The 21439-nt window shown below is 41.5% G+C and overlaps 2 protein-coding genes across 2 annotated transcripts; both read right to left on the bottom strand.

Moving 5' to 3' along the window:
- Positions 1-7927: 7927 nt before the first annotated feature.
- On the bottom strand, positions 7928-9353 carry LOC311492436 (high affinity immunoglobulin gamma Fc receptor I-like; the record flags this gene model as incomplete). Its single annotated transcript, XM_084550717.1, has 5 exons — positions 7928-8166; positions 8268-8513; positions 8596-8853; positions 9033-9074; positions 9323-9353. The coding sequence occupies 5 exons, from the start codon at positions 9351-9353 to the stop codon at positions 7928-7930; spliced, it is 816 nt and encodes a 271-aa protein (XP_084406843.1).
- A 660-nt stretch (positions 9354-10013) lies between these two features.
- Positions 10014-19605, bottom strand: LOC311492427 (uncharacterized protein; the record flags this gene model as incomplete). The annotated part of the gene is made up of 7 exons (XM_084550707.1): positions 10014-10193; positions 10424-10626; positions 10739-10897; positions 18185-18430; positions 18513-18770; positions 18950-18991; positions 19575-19605. 7 exons carry the CDS (start codon positions 19603-19605, stop codon positions 10014-10016), a joined length of 1119 nt encoding a protein of 372 aa, XP_084406833.1.
- Positions 19606-21439: the final 1834 nt, after the last annotated feature.

Below are 21439 nucleotides of genomic sequence, written 5' to 3'. Positions count from 1 at the left end.
ATCCCCAGACTTCAAACAACACAGTACAGCTACTAGATAGCTTCACAATACCCACAAAATGTTATATAACATACTTAATATAACTCTTATGAGTGTTCAACAGCTCATTATTTATTTAATTAAAAACATCATATAATATTAAATTACTTCAATTATATATAAAATGTCATTAATGTTGTTACAAGCCATAAACGTTTCGTACTTTATGTGGTGGAATAATATATTTTTCAGTTTGACACAGTTTTATTTAAAAATATCTTCCCTTTAAAATGTAAAACTTCAACATCATGTTTTAACTTAAGTGCCGGTTTGATGACTGTGATAAGCTCCCGCGAGCAACGCAGCGAATTAGCCGGAGGCTAGCCCCACTAGCCTCCGCGTTAGCTCACGGCTAACTCCCACGGCTAACTCGCGGTTAAGTCCCGCGGGTCCGCGGTTAATACCCGGTTAGCTCGCGGTTAGCTCGAGGCTAGCTCGCCGTTAGCTGGAGGCTAACTCCGCGGTTGAGTCCGCCGCGGTTAGCTAGCGGCTAGCTCCGCTAGCTCGCTAACATACATGAGCTATGCTGGAAGGCTAGCCTAAGGCTAAAACATTGGGCGGCTAGTAGTTAACTTCTATTAACAGTTCAGCTATGTTGGGCACAAACACTTAACATATAAATAATTCTACAAATTTACTTACCTAATAAAGTGGTAGCACCAACAGAGGAAGGAGGGAGGAAGAGAGGGAGAGAGAGAGGGATGGAGGGAGAGAGGGAGAGAGAGAGAGAGCGAAGGAGGGATAGGGAGAGAGAGGGAGAGAGAGAGGGAAGGAGGGAGAGAGGGAGGGAGAGGGTCATGGAGTGTTCTGCCTCCCCATTGTAATGGTCTGAGAGTCCCTAATGTTTTGTCAGTCTGTGTCTGTAATGCTATAGTGGGAGGGGAGGTGGGGGGGTTGGAGTGGGGGGGGGGGGTCATAGTGTCAGGTTCTGGGTCCCTACTATAGTCCAGTAATGGGTTTAGGGGGTCATAATGTTTTGGCAGTCTATTACTGTAATGCTAAAATGGAGTGGGGGGGGGGGGGGGGTCATAGTGTCAGATTCTGCCACCCTACTATAGTCCAGTAATGGGTTGAGGGGTCATAATGTTTTGTCAGTCTGTGTCTGTAATGCTATAGTGGGAGGGGAGGTGGGGGGGGGTCATAGTGTCAGGTTCTGGCTCCCTACAGTACTGCAGTAATGGTTTGAAGGGTTTTAATGTTGTGGCAGAACCTGTTATCCACTGAGAACCCTTTTCCCTCCACTTTCTGTGTGCACCTGTGCTGAGCCTGCTCGTCAGGATTGGTCATAATGTTTTGGCACTCGGTGTCTGTGTGAATGTGCTCCTCTTCTGCTGCGTGTGTGAGCTCGTTAGGGTCCGGTTGTCATGGCTACCAGGTCCACCTGCTGCTGAAGTCTCCTTCTGCCTCTCACCCCTGACTGAGTGAGAGGGAGGTCCAAAAAAACTGGACCCTAGGATTTGTCCTCCGAACAAATGCTCATAAATCAAAAACTACAAGTCCTATCGGGAAAACGAACACATTGTGAGCGTCAGCCGAGGGTTTTTCTACAATTTAGTGTTGTTCCCATGCGCCTACTGCGAAAATTGTGGCCGTAGTCGTTTTAGAAAAAAAATATGCGACTCGAAAAATCGTCGAAAAATCCCTCTCGCTTTCCACATACACACACATGGGGAAAAATTAGAAAACTGGTCGGCGCACTCCTCGCTCGGAGGAGCCTCGAGTCCAAACCGTAAGTCCCACACCAATCTGAAAGCCAACAAAAATCCCTACGTTTTTATGTATTTTTCATCTCTCTACCTCAAAAACTGTGGCCACCCCGTAGGACTGAACCTTTTTTTTTTCAGAATTTCGACGAAACTCTGAAGCTAGAGTGAGCGCCAGAGTGTGGCCATAGAGATCCATTATAAACGATAATTTCTGACGTTTTTTTTCCAAAATTTCTCCAAAACGTAAACTGCGACCCTGACCAAACCGTAAAAGCTATCGAAACGCCGTTTTCAGGAAAAGAAAGCCCCACTTCCCGTGCCTCGTACAAACTTCCAAGCATTTTTCTACTCTGAAGCACGGCCAAGTAATCGCTCGGCAAAGCAAACCTTGACATTTCGGAATGTTGGCGCTTTTTTTCGGGCTTCTCCATTCATTTCAATGGGCCAAAACGCCCGCCTTTTGCCCGATTATTCTCGCCCCGTTGGAAGAATCGCTTAGAAAAGTCATAGCACACTTGTCCCGATCAAGGCGCACGTCTGGATATACAATTTGTCCATTTTTCTTAAGAACTCTGGGAGGAGAAGCGAACCGAAAAATTACGGAAGATAAATAAGAATAACTAGAAAATTCCTGCGGAAATTTTGACTGTGCCGATGATGCTGACGTCCAGTTTCAAGTGTGCGTGGTGATGACTGTGACAAGCAGGGTTAGCTGCAGCGAAGGTTAGCTGCAGCGAAGGTTAGCTGCCCGAGGCTAGCCCCGCCAGTTAGCTCGCAGCTAGCCCCGCTAGCTTGCTAACATACATGAGCTATGCTGGAAGGTTAGCTGCCGGCTAAGTCATTGGTCGGCTAATAGTTAACATATATTAGCAGTGCAGCTATGTTGGGCACAAACACTGAACACATAGATAATTCTAGAAATTACAACTGAGGGGGGGAGAGAGAGGGGTATAGTCCTGTAATGGGTTAAGTGGTCATAATGTTTTGGCAGTCTATTACCGTAATGCTTAAATGGAGTGGAGGGGGGTCATAGTGGTCATAGTGTCAGATTCTGCAGCCCAACTATAGTCCTGTAATGGGTTGAGGGGTCATAATGTTTTGGCAGTGTATTACTGTAATGCTTAAATGGAGTGGAGGGGGGTCATAGTGTCAGATTGTGCCACCCTACTATAGTCCTGTAATGGGTTAAGTGGTCATAATGTTTTGGCAGTCTATTACTGTAATGCTAAAATGGAGTGGGGGGGGGGTCATAGTGTCAGATTCTGCAGCCCAACTATAGTCCTGTAATGGGTTGAGGGTCATAATGTTTTGGCAGTCCATTACTGAGTCGGGGGGGGGGGGGGGGGGGTCATAGTGTCAGATTGTGCCACCCTACTATAGTCCTGTAATGAGTTAAGTAGTCATAATATTTTGGCAGTCTATTACTGTAATGCTAAAATGGAGTGGGGGGGGGGGGGGGGGGGTCATAGTGTCAGATTGTGCCACCCTACTATAGTCCTATAATGGGTTAAGTGGTCATAATGTTTTGGCAGTCTATTACTGTAATGCTTAAATGGAGTGGGGGGGGGGGGGGGGGGGGTCATAGTGTCAGATTCTGCCACCCAACTATAGTCCTGTAATGGGTTAAGGGGGTCATAATGTTTTGGCAGTCTATTACTGTAATGCTAAAATGGATTTGGGGGGGGGGGGGTCATAGTGTGATTCTGCCACCCAACTATAGTCCTGTAATGGGTTGAGGGGTCATAATGTTTTGGCAGTCTGTGTCTGTAATGCTATAGTGGGAGGAGAGGTGGGGGTTTGGAGTGGGGGGGGGGGTCATAGTGTCAGGTTCTGGCTCCCTACAGTACTGCAGTCATGGTTTGAGGGGTTTTAATGTTTTGGCAGATCCTGTTATCCACTGAGAACCCTTTTCCCTCCACTTTCTGTGTGCACCTGTGCTGAGTCTGCTCGTCAGGATTGGTCATAATGTTTTGGCACTCTGTGTCTGTGTGAATGTGCTCCTCTTCTGCTGCGTGTGTGAGCTCGTTAGGGTCCGTTGTCATGGCTACCAGGGCCACCTGCTGCTGGAGTCTCCTTCTGCCTCTCACCCCTGCCTGAGTGAGAGGGAGGTCCAAAAAAAACTGGACCCTAGGATTAGGGGTCCGAACAAATGCTCATAAATCAAAAACTACAAGTCCTATCGGGAAAACGAACACATTGTGAGCGTCAGCCGAGGGTTTTCTACAATTTAGTGTTGTTCCCACGCGCCTACTGCGAAAATTGTGGCCGTAGTCGTTTTAGAAAAAAAAGTATGCGACACGAAAAATCGTCGAAAAATCCCTCTCGCTTTCCACATACACACACATGGGGAAAAATTCGAAAACTGATCGGCGCACTCCTCGCTTGGAGGAACCTCCTGCCCAAACCGTACGTCCCACACAAATAAAACCCACACCATCTGAAAGCCAACAAAAATCCCTACGTTTTTATGTACTTTTTATCTCTGGACCTCAAAAACTGTGGCCACCCCGTAAGATTGAACCTTTTTATTTTCAGAATTTCGACGAAACTCTGAAGTTAGAGTGAGCGCCAGAGTGTGGCCATAGAGATCCATTATAAACGATGATTTTTTAATTTTTTTCCAAAATTTCCCCAAAACGTAAACTGCGACCCTGACCAAACCGTAAAAGGTATCGAAACGCCGTTTTCAGGACTAAAAAGCTACACTTCCCGTGCCTCGTACAAACTTCCAAGCATTTTTCTACTCCAAAGCACGGCCGAGTAATCGCTGGACAAAGGGAAGCAGGACATTTTGGAATGTTGGCGTTTTTTTCGGGCTTTTCCATTCATTTCAATGGGCCGAAACGCCCGCTTTTGGCCCGATTATTCTCACCCCGTTGGAAGGATCGCTTAGAAAAGTCATAGCACACTTGTCCCGATTAAGACGCACGTCTGGATATACAATTTGTCTATTTTTTTTAAGAACTCTGGGAGGAGTAGCGAACCGAAAAACTACGGAAGAAGGCGGAAGAAAATTAAGCTCGAGCAATAGTAATATATGTGCCATGCACAGGCAGGCGCAGATAATAAACGCAAAGCAATAGTAATATATGTGCCATGCACAGGCAGGCGCACTAGCTCCCATTGCCTGCAATGGGAGCTAGTGCATCGGCACAGATAATAATAAACGCGAGCAATAGTAATATATGTGCCATGCACAGGCAGGCGCTAGTGCATCGGCACAGATAATAAACGCGAGCAATAGTAATATATGTGCCATGCACAGGCAGGCGCATTGCCTGCAATGGGAGCTAGTGCATCGGCACAGATAATTATCATGACACGTCAGAAAACGCTGACATTTTGTACCACAGAACAAACTCAAACGGAAGCTCTGACGTGTAGAACATGACTTTTATTCTTATTGGTGAAACACAAGAAACTCTTGTCTCAGTGCTGACCTCACACTTAAAAAAAAGCAATGCAACACCCTCAGATATGCAGCTAACCGCAGCCCGTTTAGAAGCAGCAGCAGTGCTCATCTGGTGAGCAACTGTGTGAACAGACAAAGCTGATGGAACAAGTTGATTAAACTGCCTGATGAAAATCAACCGAAACTTCTCTGATGTGTTGGTTAAAGCACACACAATGTCAAACTCTGCACGTTTGTTTTTGCACAGAAACTATTTTAAATTTGATATGCAGCAAACAGACCTGAGGTCAAAAGAATGTTAACTTTTCTTTTTTCTTTTTTTTGCTTGTACAATAACAAGAGCAATACTGGCCCTAACTAGGTCACTTCCTGGTTTTCATGAAGCTCCTCTTTTCAGTCAGCATTCAGCAACCTGTAACAGACAGGATATAGAAGACAAGTATGATGCAAGTTGTAGATTTTATAAAGAAGTCAAATCTCTACCCTTACCCCTCTACCAGGAAAAATACTGAACACCTCAAACCACTTAAATGTATTCGTATGTATTTGACTTACATCCTGAATTGTAGAATAGTAGACTTCATTGTCAATGCTGTCTGGGGTCGGTGAGGGAACTCTGGACTCTGCTGCTTTGAAGACAAATGAAATATTCCCTACTACTGTGTCTTTTTAATTAGAACAATAAATCATTCACAGATACTGGGATTAACAATATTATGAATAATTTTAATTCTGACCTAGCTGTGGATGTGGAGCGCCACTCTGGCCCAAAGCGTGATAAACGGGCAAATCTCCATTTTCATCTGAGAGAAAGAAACAATCACAGCTGAAACATATCAACTTAAAATCTCTTTTACAGGATTCGTTCTGCAAGTTTTTAAAATCACAACTTCTCTTTATAAGCTTGCTGTCATTGGTATTTATGCTAAGCTAAGCTACACACCACCAGGCTGCAGTTAACATTCAACAAGCATATTTCCCAAAGTGTCACACATCTCTTTGGAGCTGTGGCTTCTTCCATATTTTGTATTCTAATTAGATGTTGATAACTTGTGTTTTAGATCAAAAAATGCAAGTTTCACATAGAAAAAATATTCTACATAACTTAAATAGTTAAATATAAGTCTCAAGTTTTACCGGCATCCATGTGAAGCTTGTTCAATCTGACGCTGTGGATTTGATTATGCAGGATGCTAAAGTTAACACAAGCATCGTCACGACAAACAATGTAAATGCTGAGTAGCATGCTAACTGTGGTCTGGGCCAAAATAATATTAGGTTAGAGGAAATACCTTTCTTCTTCCTGTTCTTTGTTGCAGTAGCAAACATTGCTGGGCTTGCTTCAGCTGCACTGGCCTGTACAGAGACTGGAAAACAAAACAATATATATATATATATATATATATATTAGGGATGCAAGCAATTAATCGATTATCGATTAATTGTCGATAAGAAATTACTCGATTAAAATTAATTAATTGCAATTAATTGCATTTTGAACCCGTAATTCCCCGGCAGTCCTCGTGGGGGCGCTCTTGACGCCAGACGTACTTGACGCACACGCGGGAACACAAGTGAAGCAGGGCTCTGACGACGACAACAACAGACAAACGAGAAGCGGTACACTGACAGGATGAAGAGGGCAAAAGTTGGTCAATGACGACAACGACGCCAAATGCACAATATGTGGAAGTATTTTAAAGTACAACAACTCCACAACTTCGTTAAATTACCACCTAAATATGTCACATTCAGCCGTGCTACAGCGAGTGGTTCAGAATATGTTTGATATGCTACCAAAATGTTATTCCCTGCGCTCAAGTAAGCTCAGAATAAATCTTTAATTAGCCCTCTCGTGCATAGCGGTCACAACAGTGGACAGCTACTAAAAAGTAATTTTCTCTTTAATGCAATGGTTTCTACGGTGGAACTGCATATCAGCCTCTAGAGTGCTCTCTGCTGCCCTACTCTATTAGGGTCTTTTCAGTGGTGAGTCGGTGTAACTGCAAGTAAACTTCCTCTGAATCCAACGTGGCCGCTAAAAAGCCATCCGTGCTGACCACTGCTGGTATATCCTGTCAAAGCTTCTATTCTTGAAGAACCACATAGATGTTACTGTAAATCATCATATTTTTTTTTTTTTTTTTTTTTTTACCTAAGGAAGCATTTTATCCGTTTGGAATATGAAATTTTTACTTCCAATATGTAGAAAAATACATTTAATCATGTGTCCAATGAAGTGGACATCATGCATCACCAAGTATATTTTTATGTAATTGTAATTGCTTGTAATTGCATGTAATTGCTTCACTGTTTCTTGTGACTGTTTTGGTTACAAGTCAGTGTATAAGTGTTCTATTTATAAGCTATTCATTTAAAATATAACTTTTTGTGCAGATTAGCTGTAGTTTGTGTTACTATACTAATTATTTTATAATCAATTAAAGATTTTTTCTGAGCTTACTTGAGGGCAGGGAATAACATTTTGGTAGCATATCAAACATATTCTGTAGATAGAACCTATTCAGAGGGAAATTCAGCCTCTCAGAAAAATTGCCGCTTATCAATTAATCGATCATCGATCGATAAGATGAAACAACTATCGATTAATGAATTACTCGATAATTTGCATCCCTAATATATATATATATATATATATATATATATATGTATATATATATATATATCCACAAGAGGGAAGTTCATTTTATTTGGAAAGTTGTGTGGTGATTATTACCCGACGGAAGCATTTATATTGTAAGCTTTGGCCCTAGCACAGAATCCTGAGGAACTCCTCCGTGACTTTTGTGTACATGGAAGAATCGTACTGAGTAAAGTTCAAGTTATGTTCTTCACCTCTGCCAAAGTAGATTAGACGAAGTAGATGAAGAAGTCCAGCAACCAACAAGAGCATCAATAAGACGGAGATGATGATCCATGGTGTGCTTACGGAGGAAGAGGAGGCAGGATTAGAGTCTTTGTGATCTTCTGTATCAACGGAAGGAAAAGCTGAAAGTTAAGGAGATGGGAATTGTTTGAGAGTTTAAACACATACGTGATCAATGCTTCATGAATCTTACTTTCACCTTACTTTGACTACTATGTCTCACCTCCAACAGACAGCCAGCTCTGTGGTGATTCTCCAACTCCAGAGATATGACATTTGTAGAGTCCTTGATCAAGCATGGAGACTGTTTTGAGTCTCAGATTTCCTGTGGAGCTTCTCCACTTGTGGACTCCATCTTTATAGAAATCAGCTCTGATGTTGGAGGAAGATACTTTAGTTCTGCAGCTCAGAGTCACATCTTCTCCCTTCATCACAGGATGAGCAGGACTCTCCAGGATCACAGAACCAGCTGAAGAACACAATCATATTTAATTTATCTTGAAATCATGTTGAGATAATCACAAAATATCACTGCCTCACTGCAAACATACAAGAGACAGTGATGCTGATGATGTTTCTTCTCTCTCCTCCTTCCTCACACCAATACTTTCCAGAATCATCTGGATAAAGATTTGTAATGGTGCAGTTAGGTCCTCTTGATGTTCTGTCATTAGTGGTGCAACACGAGGGCGTCTCCCCAGTCAATTTATCTTCAACATCACAGTAAAAGACTCCCTCACAGTATAAAGTGACTGACTCATATTCAAAGAACTGCAGTCTGTTTGGAGAGATGCGAGGAAAAGCTGCATCTGAGACAAAGAAAAACAGAGAAATTCAGTTTAGACATTTACTCCTGTGAACTGCTGGATGACTTCTACAACATTTAAAAGTAAAAAAGTAATAGAGGAACTCCTGTGATGATTAAACACATCAATCTCAAGATATTTTTGCCTCTTTTCTTCAACTGCCCAGCGAAACCTCTACTCACCAACTTCCTGGTCCTGTGCACACAGCAGGATCGTCACAGTCACTGAAGACGCAAAGAAAATAGACCAATCAATAAAAGTTTTGTCGTCTCCTACAACTGCTTACAATGTTGAGCATAGTTTCTATTTAATGTCGTAGCTGGTGAAGAATAATACTCAAATAAAAAGAGCTAAATTTAAATTCCCTTACTAAATAACATTCAAACATTCACTTTCATGTTCACGGTCATGTTTTAATCGTAAATAAAGTCTTTATCATTAAGTTTTAATCTGGAAAAGAGCCAGTACTCACACAGTGCGATGCAGAAAGCTCTGACCTCCATGTTGTCTTGCCACTGACTGACTGAACATCAGAGTGAAGCATAAAATGAGAAGTGATCTTTTCCTGTGTGGCAGATTTCTGAGAAGCAGAAGTGGTGGAAATGGCCTAAACATCAGTGGGTGGTGCTAAGAGCGGTGGCAGAGCGAATCAGCCAAAAAGCGTTCAATGCAAATCTGAAGTTTCCTGTCCTACATTGGTTTGTGGTTTATTAGCAGTTTCACATACACTTATTGGCACAAATTCTAAAGTCCATCTTAAAAACAGTGCATATATTTAACCACTGAGTCCCCAGAGTGCTGGAGGTGAAACATGCCTTAAAAGTCAAAATTTAAAATGTCTTCTGGATTAGATAGTAGAAAAACCCTGATAGCAATGATATCATTCTCAACTCAGTCAGCAACCCCTTGATGAGAACTGAGTAGACACAGAGTATATAGCAAAATACCACAAAGCACACATATTCTACAAGGGTTCTAGTAAAAAAAAAAAGAAGAAGAACCAGACCGACTCTCCATTTGGACAAAACCAAAGTACCCACATTGAGTTTCACAAAGCCAGATTCCTCTTGAAAGCGAAGTTTGGCGTCCAACTACCTCCTGTAGGAGTCTTCACACTCCCTTAGCTTGTCCTGCCATTGGTGCTGTACCCTCCTTGGCTCCTCCTAGTCTCCAGACCTGAAGGCTCTCCTCTTGTCATTCAGCAGAGTCTTCAGATCACTAGTAATCCACTGCTCGTTGTTGGAGAAACAACGAGCAGTGTGGGAGGGCATGACGGTATTCTCACAGAATTTGATGTATTCCGTGATGCAGTCAATCATGTTGCTGATGTCCTCCCCATGAGGCTGACAGAGTCCCCCCTAGTCAGTGTACTCAAAGCAGTCCTTCATGGCCTCCTCAGCCTCCTGTGTCCACACTCCCTACAGTCTTTCTGGGAACAGGCTGCCGTTGAACAAGAGAGACATACTTTGGAGTGAACGGGAGAAAGCTGTCACGCCCTGTCCGGCGGGAAAGGCAGTGGTACTGTATGCATTGAGTGCATCTGGATACAGCAGGTCCAGGGTTTTGTTGTCACAGGTGTGGAAATCCACATACTGGGTGAAGTTCTGTTGAAGGTGACATGATTAAAGTAAAAGGTGTCTGGCTGCTGCATCTGCAGATGAGAGATGGTGGTGTTGATGACGTCAGCAGCCACTTCGGCCTCAGCTGATGGGGGGATGTAGATGGTGATCACAATGGTGGACATGAACTCCCTCTGCAAATAATAGGGACGCAACCCTACAGCCAGCAGTTCCACGTTCGGGATACACATATGTTCCTTCACAGATGTGTCCGGGATTGCACCTCCACTCGTTCACATACAGCGCAATCCCGCATCCCCTCTTCTTACCGCTAGCAGTCATGTCTCTGTCCGCCTGCACAGTCACTAAGCCAGGTGTTGCAACGCTGTGGTCCGGGATGTGCAAGTGCAGCCATGTCATGTAAAACTCAATAAGCTGCACTCCCAGAATTCCCTCTGGGTCTCGATCAGCACCACCAGTTCGTCCATCTTGTGTGGAAGAGAATGCATGTTCCCCATGATAATCGCAGGAACGGCAGGCTTATATCTCCTCTTCTTTACCTTCACTTTCTTTCCAGCCCTCCTCCGTATCTCCAGGAGGCAGTACACGTTTACATAATGCTAACAGCTGGTCATGTGTGTAAACAATGGCCATGCCACCTTGTGCATAACACTCTGTTACAAAAAGTAACAAAAGTAGTAGTAAAAGTAAAAGAAAAGTTTTAAGGCACACAGAAACCATTGCTGTACTATATTTCTGACAAAGAGTCAAAGATAAGAAACAAAAAAGTGACAAAAAAAATCACAAAAAGACGTACGCACTCAGTAGCTTCAGCAACAGGCATCAGCAACAGGCATCAGCAACAGGTGTAGGGTTTGTTATACCTTTTAAATGTTTCGTTTGGGCACCACTTCCTTTTTATCGTAGGAAGAACGCAGTTTAAGTCAATTCATCAGTTTGGATGAAATATATTTAATAACTAAAGGAATGAATTCTTAACACAATTTATACCATTAATTCTCTGCCATAAAATGACGTCACAGGCAACTTCTCAAGTGTGAATGAATATTTATTTACTGAAGTGACAACTACTGTATGAATAAATGAGGTACTAATAGGATATATGTACATATGTGTGTATCAAATAGAATGGATATAATGAGCCCTGAAATAACAAATTAGGAGTGTTTGCGGAGCAATGGTGGAGGATGGAGATGTACACTGCCTGCCCCAAAAAAAAGTTGCCCCCCCAAAAAGGTCACACACACTAATATTTCACCTTTAGCTCATACATTCACTATGGCATGGTTTCGATAAGCGTCTGCAATGTCACAAGACTTATTTCCATCCAATGTTGCATTAATTTTGCACCAAGATCTTGTATTGATGATGGAAGAGTCTGACCACTGCACAAAGCCTTCTCCAGCACATCCCAAAGATTCTCAGTGGGGTTAAGGTCTGGACTCTGTGGTGGCCAATCCATGTGTAAAAATGATGTCTCATGCTCCCTGAACCACTCTTTCACAGTTTGGTTTTCAAAAACCTGGTCATTCAGTATATTCAGGTAGTCAGCTGACCTCAGTCTCAACCGCAGCAACCCCAGATCATAGCACTGCCCCCACAAGCCTGTACAGTAGACGCCAAGCGTGATGGGTGCATCACTTCATCTGCCTCTCTTCTTACCCTAATGCCCCCATCACTCTGGAACAGGGTAAATTTGGACTCATCAGACCGCATGACCTTCTTCCATTGCTCCTGAGTCCAATCTTTATGCTCCCTAGCAAAGTGAAGCATTTTTTTTTTTTTCCAGTTAGCCTCACTGATTAGTGGTTTTCTTAAGGCTACACGGCTGTTCAGCCCCAATCCCTTGAGTTCTCTTTGCACTGTACGTGTGGAATTGTTCTTACTTTCACTATTAAACATAGCCCTGAGTTCTACTGTTATTTTTCTTCGATTTGATTTTACCAAACATTAAAGTGATCATCGATCATGATCAATCAGGACTTTTTTTTTTGACCACATTTCATCCTGGTAGACGATGGTTCCCCACCATCCTTCCTGTTTTTAATAATGCGTTGGACAGTTCTTAAGCCAGTTTTAGTAGTTTCTAGTTTCATGCCAATGATTTGACCCTTCTCAAACAGACTAACATCTTTTCCACGACCACAGGATGTGTCTTTAGACATGGTTGTTGAGAAGCTACTCATTGCATCAGTTGTTGTCAGCTGAAAGATAATCAGAATCAGTCAGAATCAGAATACTTTATTAATCTTTCAAGGAAATTGTTTTGTTGCTGTTGGTCCCATAAAGTGACAGTTGCTAGTTAACAGAGCAAATACAATAGAATAAAAGTAATACAAAAATATATGAAAAAATAAAGTAAGATGCATTTAAAGTAAAAGAAACAATATTGCACAAGTATTCACAATATACAAAGGTAAGACGTTGCAAATAAATTAACAGTGTCTTAAAGGTGTTAAGAGTGACCAACACTCAGCGGGAGGAGTTATAAAGTTTGATGGCCACAGGCAGGAAAGACCTCCTGTGGCGTTCTGTGGTGCATTTGGGTAGAATGAGTCTATTACTAAGGGTACTCCTTAGGCTGACCAGTGTGTTGTGGAGTGGGTGAGATGAGTTGTCCAGGATGGTCTTAACTCTTGCCAGCATCCTCCTCTCTGACACTGTTCAAAGAGTCCAGCTCCACCTCTACAACATCACTGGCCTTGACGATCAGTTTGTTGAGTCTATTTGCGTCTGCCGCTCACAGCCTGCTGCCCCAGCATGCAACGGCGTACAGGAGCGCACTGGCCACCACAGACTCATAGAACATCCTCAACATTGTCCGACAGATGTTGAAGGACCTCAGTCTCCTCAAAAAGTAGAGTCAACTCTGTCCCTTCTTGTAGAGTGCCTCAGTGTTCTTTGACCAGTCCAGTTTATGCACACTCCCAGATACTTGTAGTCCTCCACAATGTCCACCTGGGCCCCCCGGATGGTAACAGGGGTCACCGGAGCCTTTTTTCTCCGCATGTCCACAACCAGTTCCTTTGTCTTCGTCACATTCAGCTGAAGGAAGTTGTCCTCGCACCATGTGACAAAGTTTCCCACCACAGTTCTGTACTCAGCCTCCTCACCATCACTGATACATCCTACTACCATAATCACCCATGCAGTAATTATCCAATAGGAGGCCCGTACCTATTTGCTTAGTTAAAACCAGATGATGAGTTTTTTTTTTGGCCAGGCAGTGTATTACGGCTTAACTAATTGGAGTGGATTTACTATGATAACTAATCTGATGAAACTTCTCTAAAAGATATTAATGGGGAGTTTTACAGTAATGGCACTAACTCTTGATCTCAAGCAGGTAACAGCTAACATGGCTAACAGGTACTTTTTGTAGAGATTTCTCAGCAGAGGACCCGGCGCTGGCAAAGGGTTGGCGGGCTCCGATGTGACGTGGTGGTGACGACACTGTACAGATGGAGCTGGTTCCTCTGGGACAGGCACTTGTTGCATGGTCTGCAACTCAGATACCCAGCAAGGACGCCTTTCTTGAAAGTGTTGTAGGTGTACAGCCGAAGGCAGTAGATTGCAACTTTATAATGTCTTTGTAGGTGACAGAGGAAATCGGTTTGTCACGGCTTCTCTGAAACAGCGTTGTTGCTATGGAGACAGTCTTGGTTTCTTGATTCGTAGAAGAGAGATATAGTCTTGCTCAAGGTCCCTAACTACACTAAATAACTTATAAAAATGACGGTGTTAACTGAGGTTGGCATTCTTACTTGGTACTTCAACGGCAGAATAGAACGAATAAATAAAACTTAAAGTAAAGTTTACTACAAAAATTGTATGTTGGAAAAAAGGTTTGACGAGACACAACAGAGCTTGAAAACTGACAAATATCCAAGTTGTTGTTAAATAGGCCGCAAAACTTAGAGAGCAGACAAGTTATGAAGTATAAAAACACGAATATATGCATAGAAGAAGACGAAGAAGAAAACTGAAACTAAGAGCTAAAGAGGAGCTAAGGTAAATTTGGGCTAGATCGTCTAACCTTTATCGTACAAGGAACAAAATCATCTTATTGTGATCCTATGTACTTCCTGAAAAACAATATATGAGTTGCCAGATTATTACAATTTCGATGGACATAGTATCAAGCTTTGGCTTATACAGAGGAGAATATATCAGAATTTTGCTCTGGGAGGTGAGGAATTTATGACCCCTTATCTGGATTAACTCCTCTGGTCACTCTGGTGAGAGGGGGAGAGAAGGGTTCCACATGTTTGCATGTGTGTATCTCTGAAAAGGAAGAATGAATGAATCTCAGATTTAAAACGTTATGGAGTATAACATTAAGGTTTCTAGATTATATCCATATGAAACAGGAGAGGTAACTCCTCTCATCTGTCCTTTTTTGTTCCGGAGATTCTGTTAATGTTCTTTCAATTCAAGATGAATTAGATCAGGGGAAAAAAAAGAGCGGGAAATTCCACAGACTTATAAATCTACATCTTTTGACTCAATCGACCCTTAACAAGTCCTGCATCAGAAACTGGCACCTTGACTGCTAAGGTGTAAAGACTGGTCGATACGAAGGGTTCTTTAGCCGGGCAACCACTTAAATTTACTTTCCAGAGAAGGGGAAGAGATTGACAGGACAACAAGGGCACCTAAAAAGATAAGATTCGTAAAGATCTCATTTCATACAAGATGGATGTGTGTATACTATCTATAGTACCACCAACAGCCCACTAGACGGAGGCAAAGGACCATGTATGAAATTAAGGCACAGGGCCCATATTCTGTTTGGCAAGTCACAATGTGTTGCACAGTTGATGGAGAATCAGCTCAAATGGACACAAACGGTAATAAAAACAATATTAGTTGACAGTTTTTTTCATATACTGTATGTCATGAGAAGAATTCTGCCATGTTGACTTTGCAAGTCAAAGTTTTGGTGTTTTCTCTGTTGGCTGAGTCTAGCTGTTTAGCTCCAGTTATGTGATACTTTATGTCACCGGAAAGAGTAGCTTCTCTAGTTTCAAAATTACCATTGGTGGACAGTAACTAAGTAAATTTACTTGAGTACTGTACTTAAGTACAGTTTTTGAGTATCTGTACTTTACTTGAGTATTATTTTGGGGGGATACTTTTACTTTCACTCCACTACATTTGAAGGACAAATATTGTACTTTTTACTCCACTACATTTCTGTTGATTCTCTCGTTACTAGCTACTTTTGAGCTTACGTCAGCTGATTTTTTTTCATTTTTTTTTCAAAATTCTGAGAAAATAAACTGTTTCTGCTGATCCGCATGTGGTTTGTCTTAGTCGTATTGCCGTACCTGTACTACGTCATGCCATACAATCCATACAATGCAGGAAGAAACTGGAGAAACACCTGGAGAAACACACAAAAACTGATTTGTTTCAGTTTAAATGTTTGTTGTGTTTACCGCGAACAAATTATATCACGGCCTACAAAAACGTCTTCCAACCTGAAAAAGCATGTCGCGGTATGTAAAGTAGCTACTGATGTTAGCTAGCTTAATGTTTGTTAAATTGCTGATGAACATTGTAAACTTAATTGTATGAGCTTGTAGTGTGTGTGATGGTGTGTGTGTGTGTGTGTGTGTGTGTGTGTGTGTGTGTGAGAGAGAAAGAGAGAGAGAGAGAGAGAGAGAGAGAGAGAGAAGCTGTCTGCAAGAGAAAGAGTGAGGCTGTGGATTGTAGAGTGGATTGTATAATGACAATAAAGCTACTTTCCTTTCCTGTATTTCCTGAGATACTTTTTAAATACTTTTACTTAAGTATTTTTTAAGCAAATACTTTACTACTTTACTAAAGTAATATTTTGACTAAGCTACTTTTACTCGTATTGGAGTAATATTTGACAAGGAGTATCTGTACTTTTACTCAAGTAGTGAAGGTGTGTACTCTGTCCACCTCTGAAAATTACACTGTTGTGAATAAGACAAATTAAATGGCATTATGACTATTAGTGAGTTGTTTGCATGAGTAACACAGACAACTTGTATTGAACAAAGACATGTACCCAAGTAGTATATGAACTTTAGTCAAATAAAGACGTTTGGAGTAAGAGCTAAAAAGAAAAGTGATTAAGAAGGCTTGAAGGAGTTTACAGACCTGTTTTTACAAAAAGCGGCTAGGCACATAAACAATGGTGTTCAGAGTAATGTTAGGCAAGAGGAATGTAAACATGCACAAACATACGGTTGGGAAGGCGGCTGCTTGTGTCTGACACCAAAAGATTTTGATCACAGATGGGTTGCAAGCAGAGAAAGTGTCGTGAATTAATGTGAAAGCTCAGCCCAGGGGAAGGACTTTGTGGTGAATATAGAGAGAAGGAAGCTGCCCACATAGGTTATTTCTCCTCTTGTCACAACTAATTTAATTTTATGAGTGTACTTCCTTTTATACCTGGCTGGTCAAGATTCCAAAAGCAGATGGTAGACAGGCCTCCATTACTTGTATATATTACATTTATGGAAATAATTTCGTTGCATACCAGCAGTTTATAAATCAAAAGATTTCTAGCCAATAGTGTGTAAAAACTGAAACGCTTTGCATAAATATAATAACATGTTCATAAGTGTCTCTGCAGTAATGGAGACTTGTCAGACTTCCGTCTTCAGTCTAGACTCATCTATAAAAGCTTCTTCTGAAATAAAAGGATTAAATCGATAAAGCATATCATTTCATTTTCTCTTAAATCCTTTCTTTTACCATTTGTCTTTACGTCACTTCTGCCTCACTAATTCATCTGCTGTGCACCATTCAGGTTAATTTATTTATTTTTTAAAATACTCTAAAAACAACATTGAAAATAAAATAAAAACAAAAAACACCACATTAAAGAACAGCATGTTAATGCATTTCTAAGTTTATTTTTCCTTAGAATTTACAAAATTTCAAACAGCAGAAGACACCAAATGGTACTGACACACTGTCAGACCTAACACGTTTCTACAAACCATCATCGATTAATAGAAGCGCTCAGACGCGGTGCTTATTTTAAACACCAAACACGGTAGACAAGTTTCTCAGCAAGACGCTCATTTCCTGATCCAGTTACAGTGTCTAACCCTTTGTCTAGAAGCATAGAAAGCAGCTTGATAACAGCGGACTTAAATCTACATGAACGATGAAATGTGAGAATAGGTACGATGAAATATTAACTCCACAATCTCAGCGACTAAGCTAGCTTTTATTCTCCTATTGGTTGTCATCCAGGCCATCTTTTTCTTTAATATAACAGACAGCTCTCTCTTCTGTTGGAGATGAGTCATGTTTTATAGCTCTGACTAACACACAGTGAAGACATCCGAGCAGCAGCAGCAGCAGCGCCAACATTACGATGGTGAACACGGTCCTTAGGATGGGGTAAATGTGACAGCCGTGATCTAAGGAGGGAGGTGGTACTGTCAGAGTTTCGTAAACAAGAAAAGACATTATACAACAGAAAGTGGTTGTGTGAAAGAAGCAATGAGCAATCCATTTATCTCTCAAAAGGCCTTGCATCCAACAGGACAGTTCCCAGGTTATTTGTGCAGTAATTTAACAATTAGACAGTTCAGATTAAGTCTTCTTACCATTACACTTGCAGGAGGAGGTAAGACTCATCTCTTCATGAAAATATGGTGTAGTTGAAGACAAGAAAGTTAGATAAATAAAATAATAATAATAACAGCAACTTACGTCACATGTATACACTATTCAACGTAAATCTTAAAATTGACGCATCTCACCTCTGACAGACAGCCAGCTCTGTGGTGATTCTCCAACTCCAGAGACGTGACATTTGTAAAGTCCTTGATGAAGCATAGAGACAGTTTTGAGTCTCAGATTTCCTGTGGAGCTTCTCCACTTGTGGACTCCATCTTTATAGAAATCAGCTGCGATGTTGGAGGAAGATGTTGTGGTTCTGCAGCTCAGTGTCACATCTTCTCCCTCCATCACTGGACGAGCAGGACTCTCCAGGATCACAGAACCAGCTGAAGAACACGATCATATTTAATTTATCTTGAAATCACGTTGAGATAATCACAAAATATCACTGCCTCACTACAAACATACAAGTGACATGGATGTTGATGATGTTTCTTCTCTCTCCTCCTTCCTTACACCAATACTTTCCAGTGTCCACTCGATAAACACTTTCAATGGTGCAGTTAGGTCCTCTTGATGTGCTGTTATTAGTGGTGCAACAGGAGGGCGTCTCCCCAATCAATTCATATTTAGCATCACAGTAAAAGACTCCCTCACAGTAAAAAGTGACCGACTCATATTCAAAGAACTGCAGTCTGTTTGGAGAGATACGAAGAAAAGCTGCATCTGAGACAAAGAAAAACAGAGAAATTCAGTTTAGACATTTACTCCTGTGAACTGCTGGATGACGTCTACAACATTTAAAAGTAGAAAAGTAATAGAGGAACTCCTGTGATGATGAAACACACCAATCTCAAGATATTTTTGCGTCTTTTATATAACTGCCCAACAAAACATCTACTCACCAACTTCCTGATCCTGTGCACACAGCAGGATAATCACAGTCACTGAAGACGCAAAGAAAATAGATGAATCAATAAAAAGTCTGTGAAGGTTCTAAGTCATGCAAGTCATGGTATATCCAAAAAAAGGTTTAAAAAAGGCAACTGGAGTTGTAGAATTTGTTGAGAAGATGTTTCACTACTCATCCGAGTAGCTTCTTCAGTTCTAGGGGAGTGCCGGAAAGTTTGAGGTTTAAATTGGAAACTCCTACTCCTCCTGTTGTTTACACAACAAGCAAGTTTCTGTAGGAATCTCCTGTTTAAACCTCAAATTTCAAACTAGTCCCCTAGAACTGTAGAAGCTACTCAGATGAGTGTTGAAACTTCTTCTTAAAAATTCTACAAGTCTAGTTGCCTTTTTTAAAGGTTTTTTGGACCAATCAATAAAAGTGTTGTCGTGTCCTACAGCTGCACACGATTTTGTAGATATTTATTATTAAAAGTCGTAGCCGGTGAAGAATAATACTTACGTGTTAAATTGAACTTCACTCACTAAATAACTTTCAAAGACTTTCACATGCATGAGCTTTTTAATTGTAAATAAAGTCGTTATCATTGAGTTTTGATGTGGAAAGCAGACAGTACTCACACAGTGTGATGCAGAAAGCTCTGACCTCCATGTTGTCTTGCCGCTGACTGACTGAACATCAGACTGAAGTATAAAATGAGAAGCGGTCTCTTCCTGTGCAGCTGTAGTGAAGCAGAGGTGATGGAAATAGCTTCAGTGTTTTAGTTTATATCGATGGGTGGTACAAAGAGCCAAGGCAGAGCGAATCTGCGAGTCATCTTTGAAAGAGTTCACATTAAGAAAGCTTGAAGCTTGAGTTTAAAAACCCTTTGCCTGTTTTTTATTAATCAGCTAAGCAATGACCTACGTGTAATGGTACCTACATAGAGGTCAGGCTCGAGGAATGTAAACAGGCATTAACATAGTGTCAGGAAGATGGCTGCTAGAGTATGACATTTTGTATGAAATTTTGATTGTAAATGGATTATTAGCTAAAAGAGGGGGCTGTGAAAGCTCAACCCTGACATAAAAAAAAAACTGGATAGGCCTCAACTGAAAACCAGTTAGATCCCACTTTTTCCCCATACGGGCATTCACAGGTTGGGCAACTATGGAGAGTGCGGACAAACCTGGTTGAGTCCCACCTATGGAGCAGTGAGATCCTTGTTAAAGTGATAGGCGGGGCCTGCATGGCCTTATACCAATAAACCAGTTGGGCCTCATCTAAAACCAGTTAGATCCCACTCAGAGTCCACATGGGCAAACACAGGCCGAGCTACTGCCGAAACTGCAGACAAACTCGTTGGGGATTTATGTTTGCAGCCTATTTCTAACCCACATGGGGCTGAAATATAAATGCTGGCAGGTATTATGATGTTATTTTTTACTTTATTTAATTACTTGTTTTACTTTTCAAAATATTAAATATTGATTCATTATTTGTGTGAATTGATATTTAAATAATTTCCTTATTTCTTATTAAGAATTAGATTATTTCATAATTTTCACTAAGAATTCTGGTAGGAGAGGAAAAATAAATCAAATAGGAATGGTGATGGGGGGATTTGGGGGGGGGGGGGGGGGTCAACAGTTTCACCGTAAGCATTAAACAGTGTGAAAGAAAAACTCCTTTTAACGGGAAGAAACCTATTACACCTTTCCACACTATAAGGGGGAGCTCAATGACCTGAGGCCTCATGTACAGACTTGCGTGGATTTCCTACTGAAACGTGGCTCAGGCTTAGATCCAGAAACAGATTTCCTTTGTACATCCCAATCAACGTGGAATCAAGCGCACATGTTGTACCCGACCGCTCCCTATCCACGGCCTCTTTTAAATATGCAAATTATATTTAAATTGACCCTTCACCTGAGATTCCCCTCTCTGCACGATCAGAAAATGAAATCATAAAAGTGAGTAAGACGAGAAAAAAGAAGAACTTCACAGAAATCAAACTGAAGACGCTACTCACTGGAGTGGAGATGCGCAAAAATGTCCTCTTTGGCAGCTGTCCTCCACGCACTACAATGTTGGTTAATTGCATTTGCACATCACATATGATCTGTATATTGATCGAATGAAAATGTTTCATCATGTGATGGCGCTTTTATATCAATGTGTGTGCAGTTGATAGTTCCGATTACATTCAGATGCATTGTGGGAATTTGATATACCTGACTGACATGCAGGTAATTCCATCCCACACGGCTGGCATGGCTCTGCTGAGGGTCAACCGGCACAGTCTCGATCGGTCGGACTAATTGTTTTCACATTTATGACAGTTTCCCAGCATCACCTCCAAGTGTCACCAAAGGATCAACAGCTGTAGAAGCCAGCGTATGCGAGCCATGACGTTGGCGTGAGGCACAGACATATTCACGGTCATTTCACTCTTGATATATCTGAACTTTTCCATGAACAAGAATGTACGGAACATTTTTGTGCA

The sequence above is a fragment of the Chelon labrosus genome (genome assembly GCF_963514085.1).
Source record: "Chelon labrosus genome assembly, chromosome: 1".
NCBI lineage: Eukaryota > Metazoa > Chordata > Actinopteri > Mugiliformes > Mugilidae > Chelon > Chelon labrosus.
The sequence above is the reverse complement of the archived record's forward strand: the minus strand, read 5'-3'. Positions and strand labels throughout refer to the sequence as shown.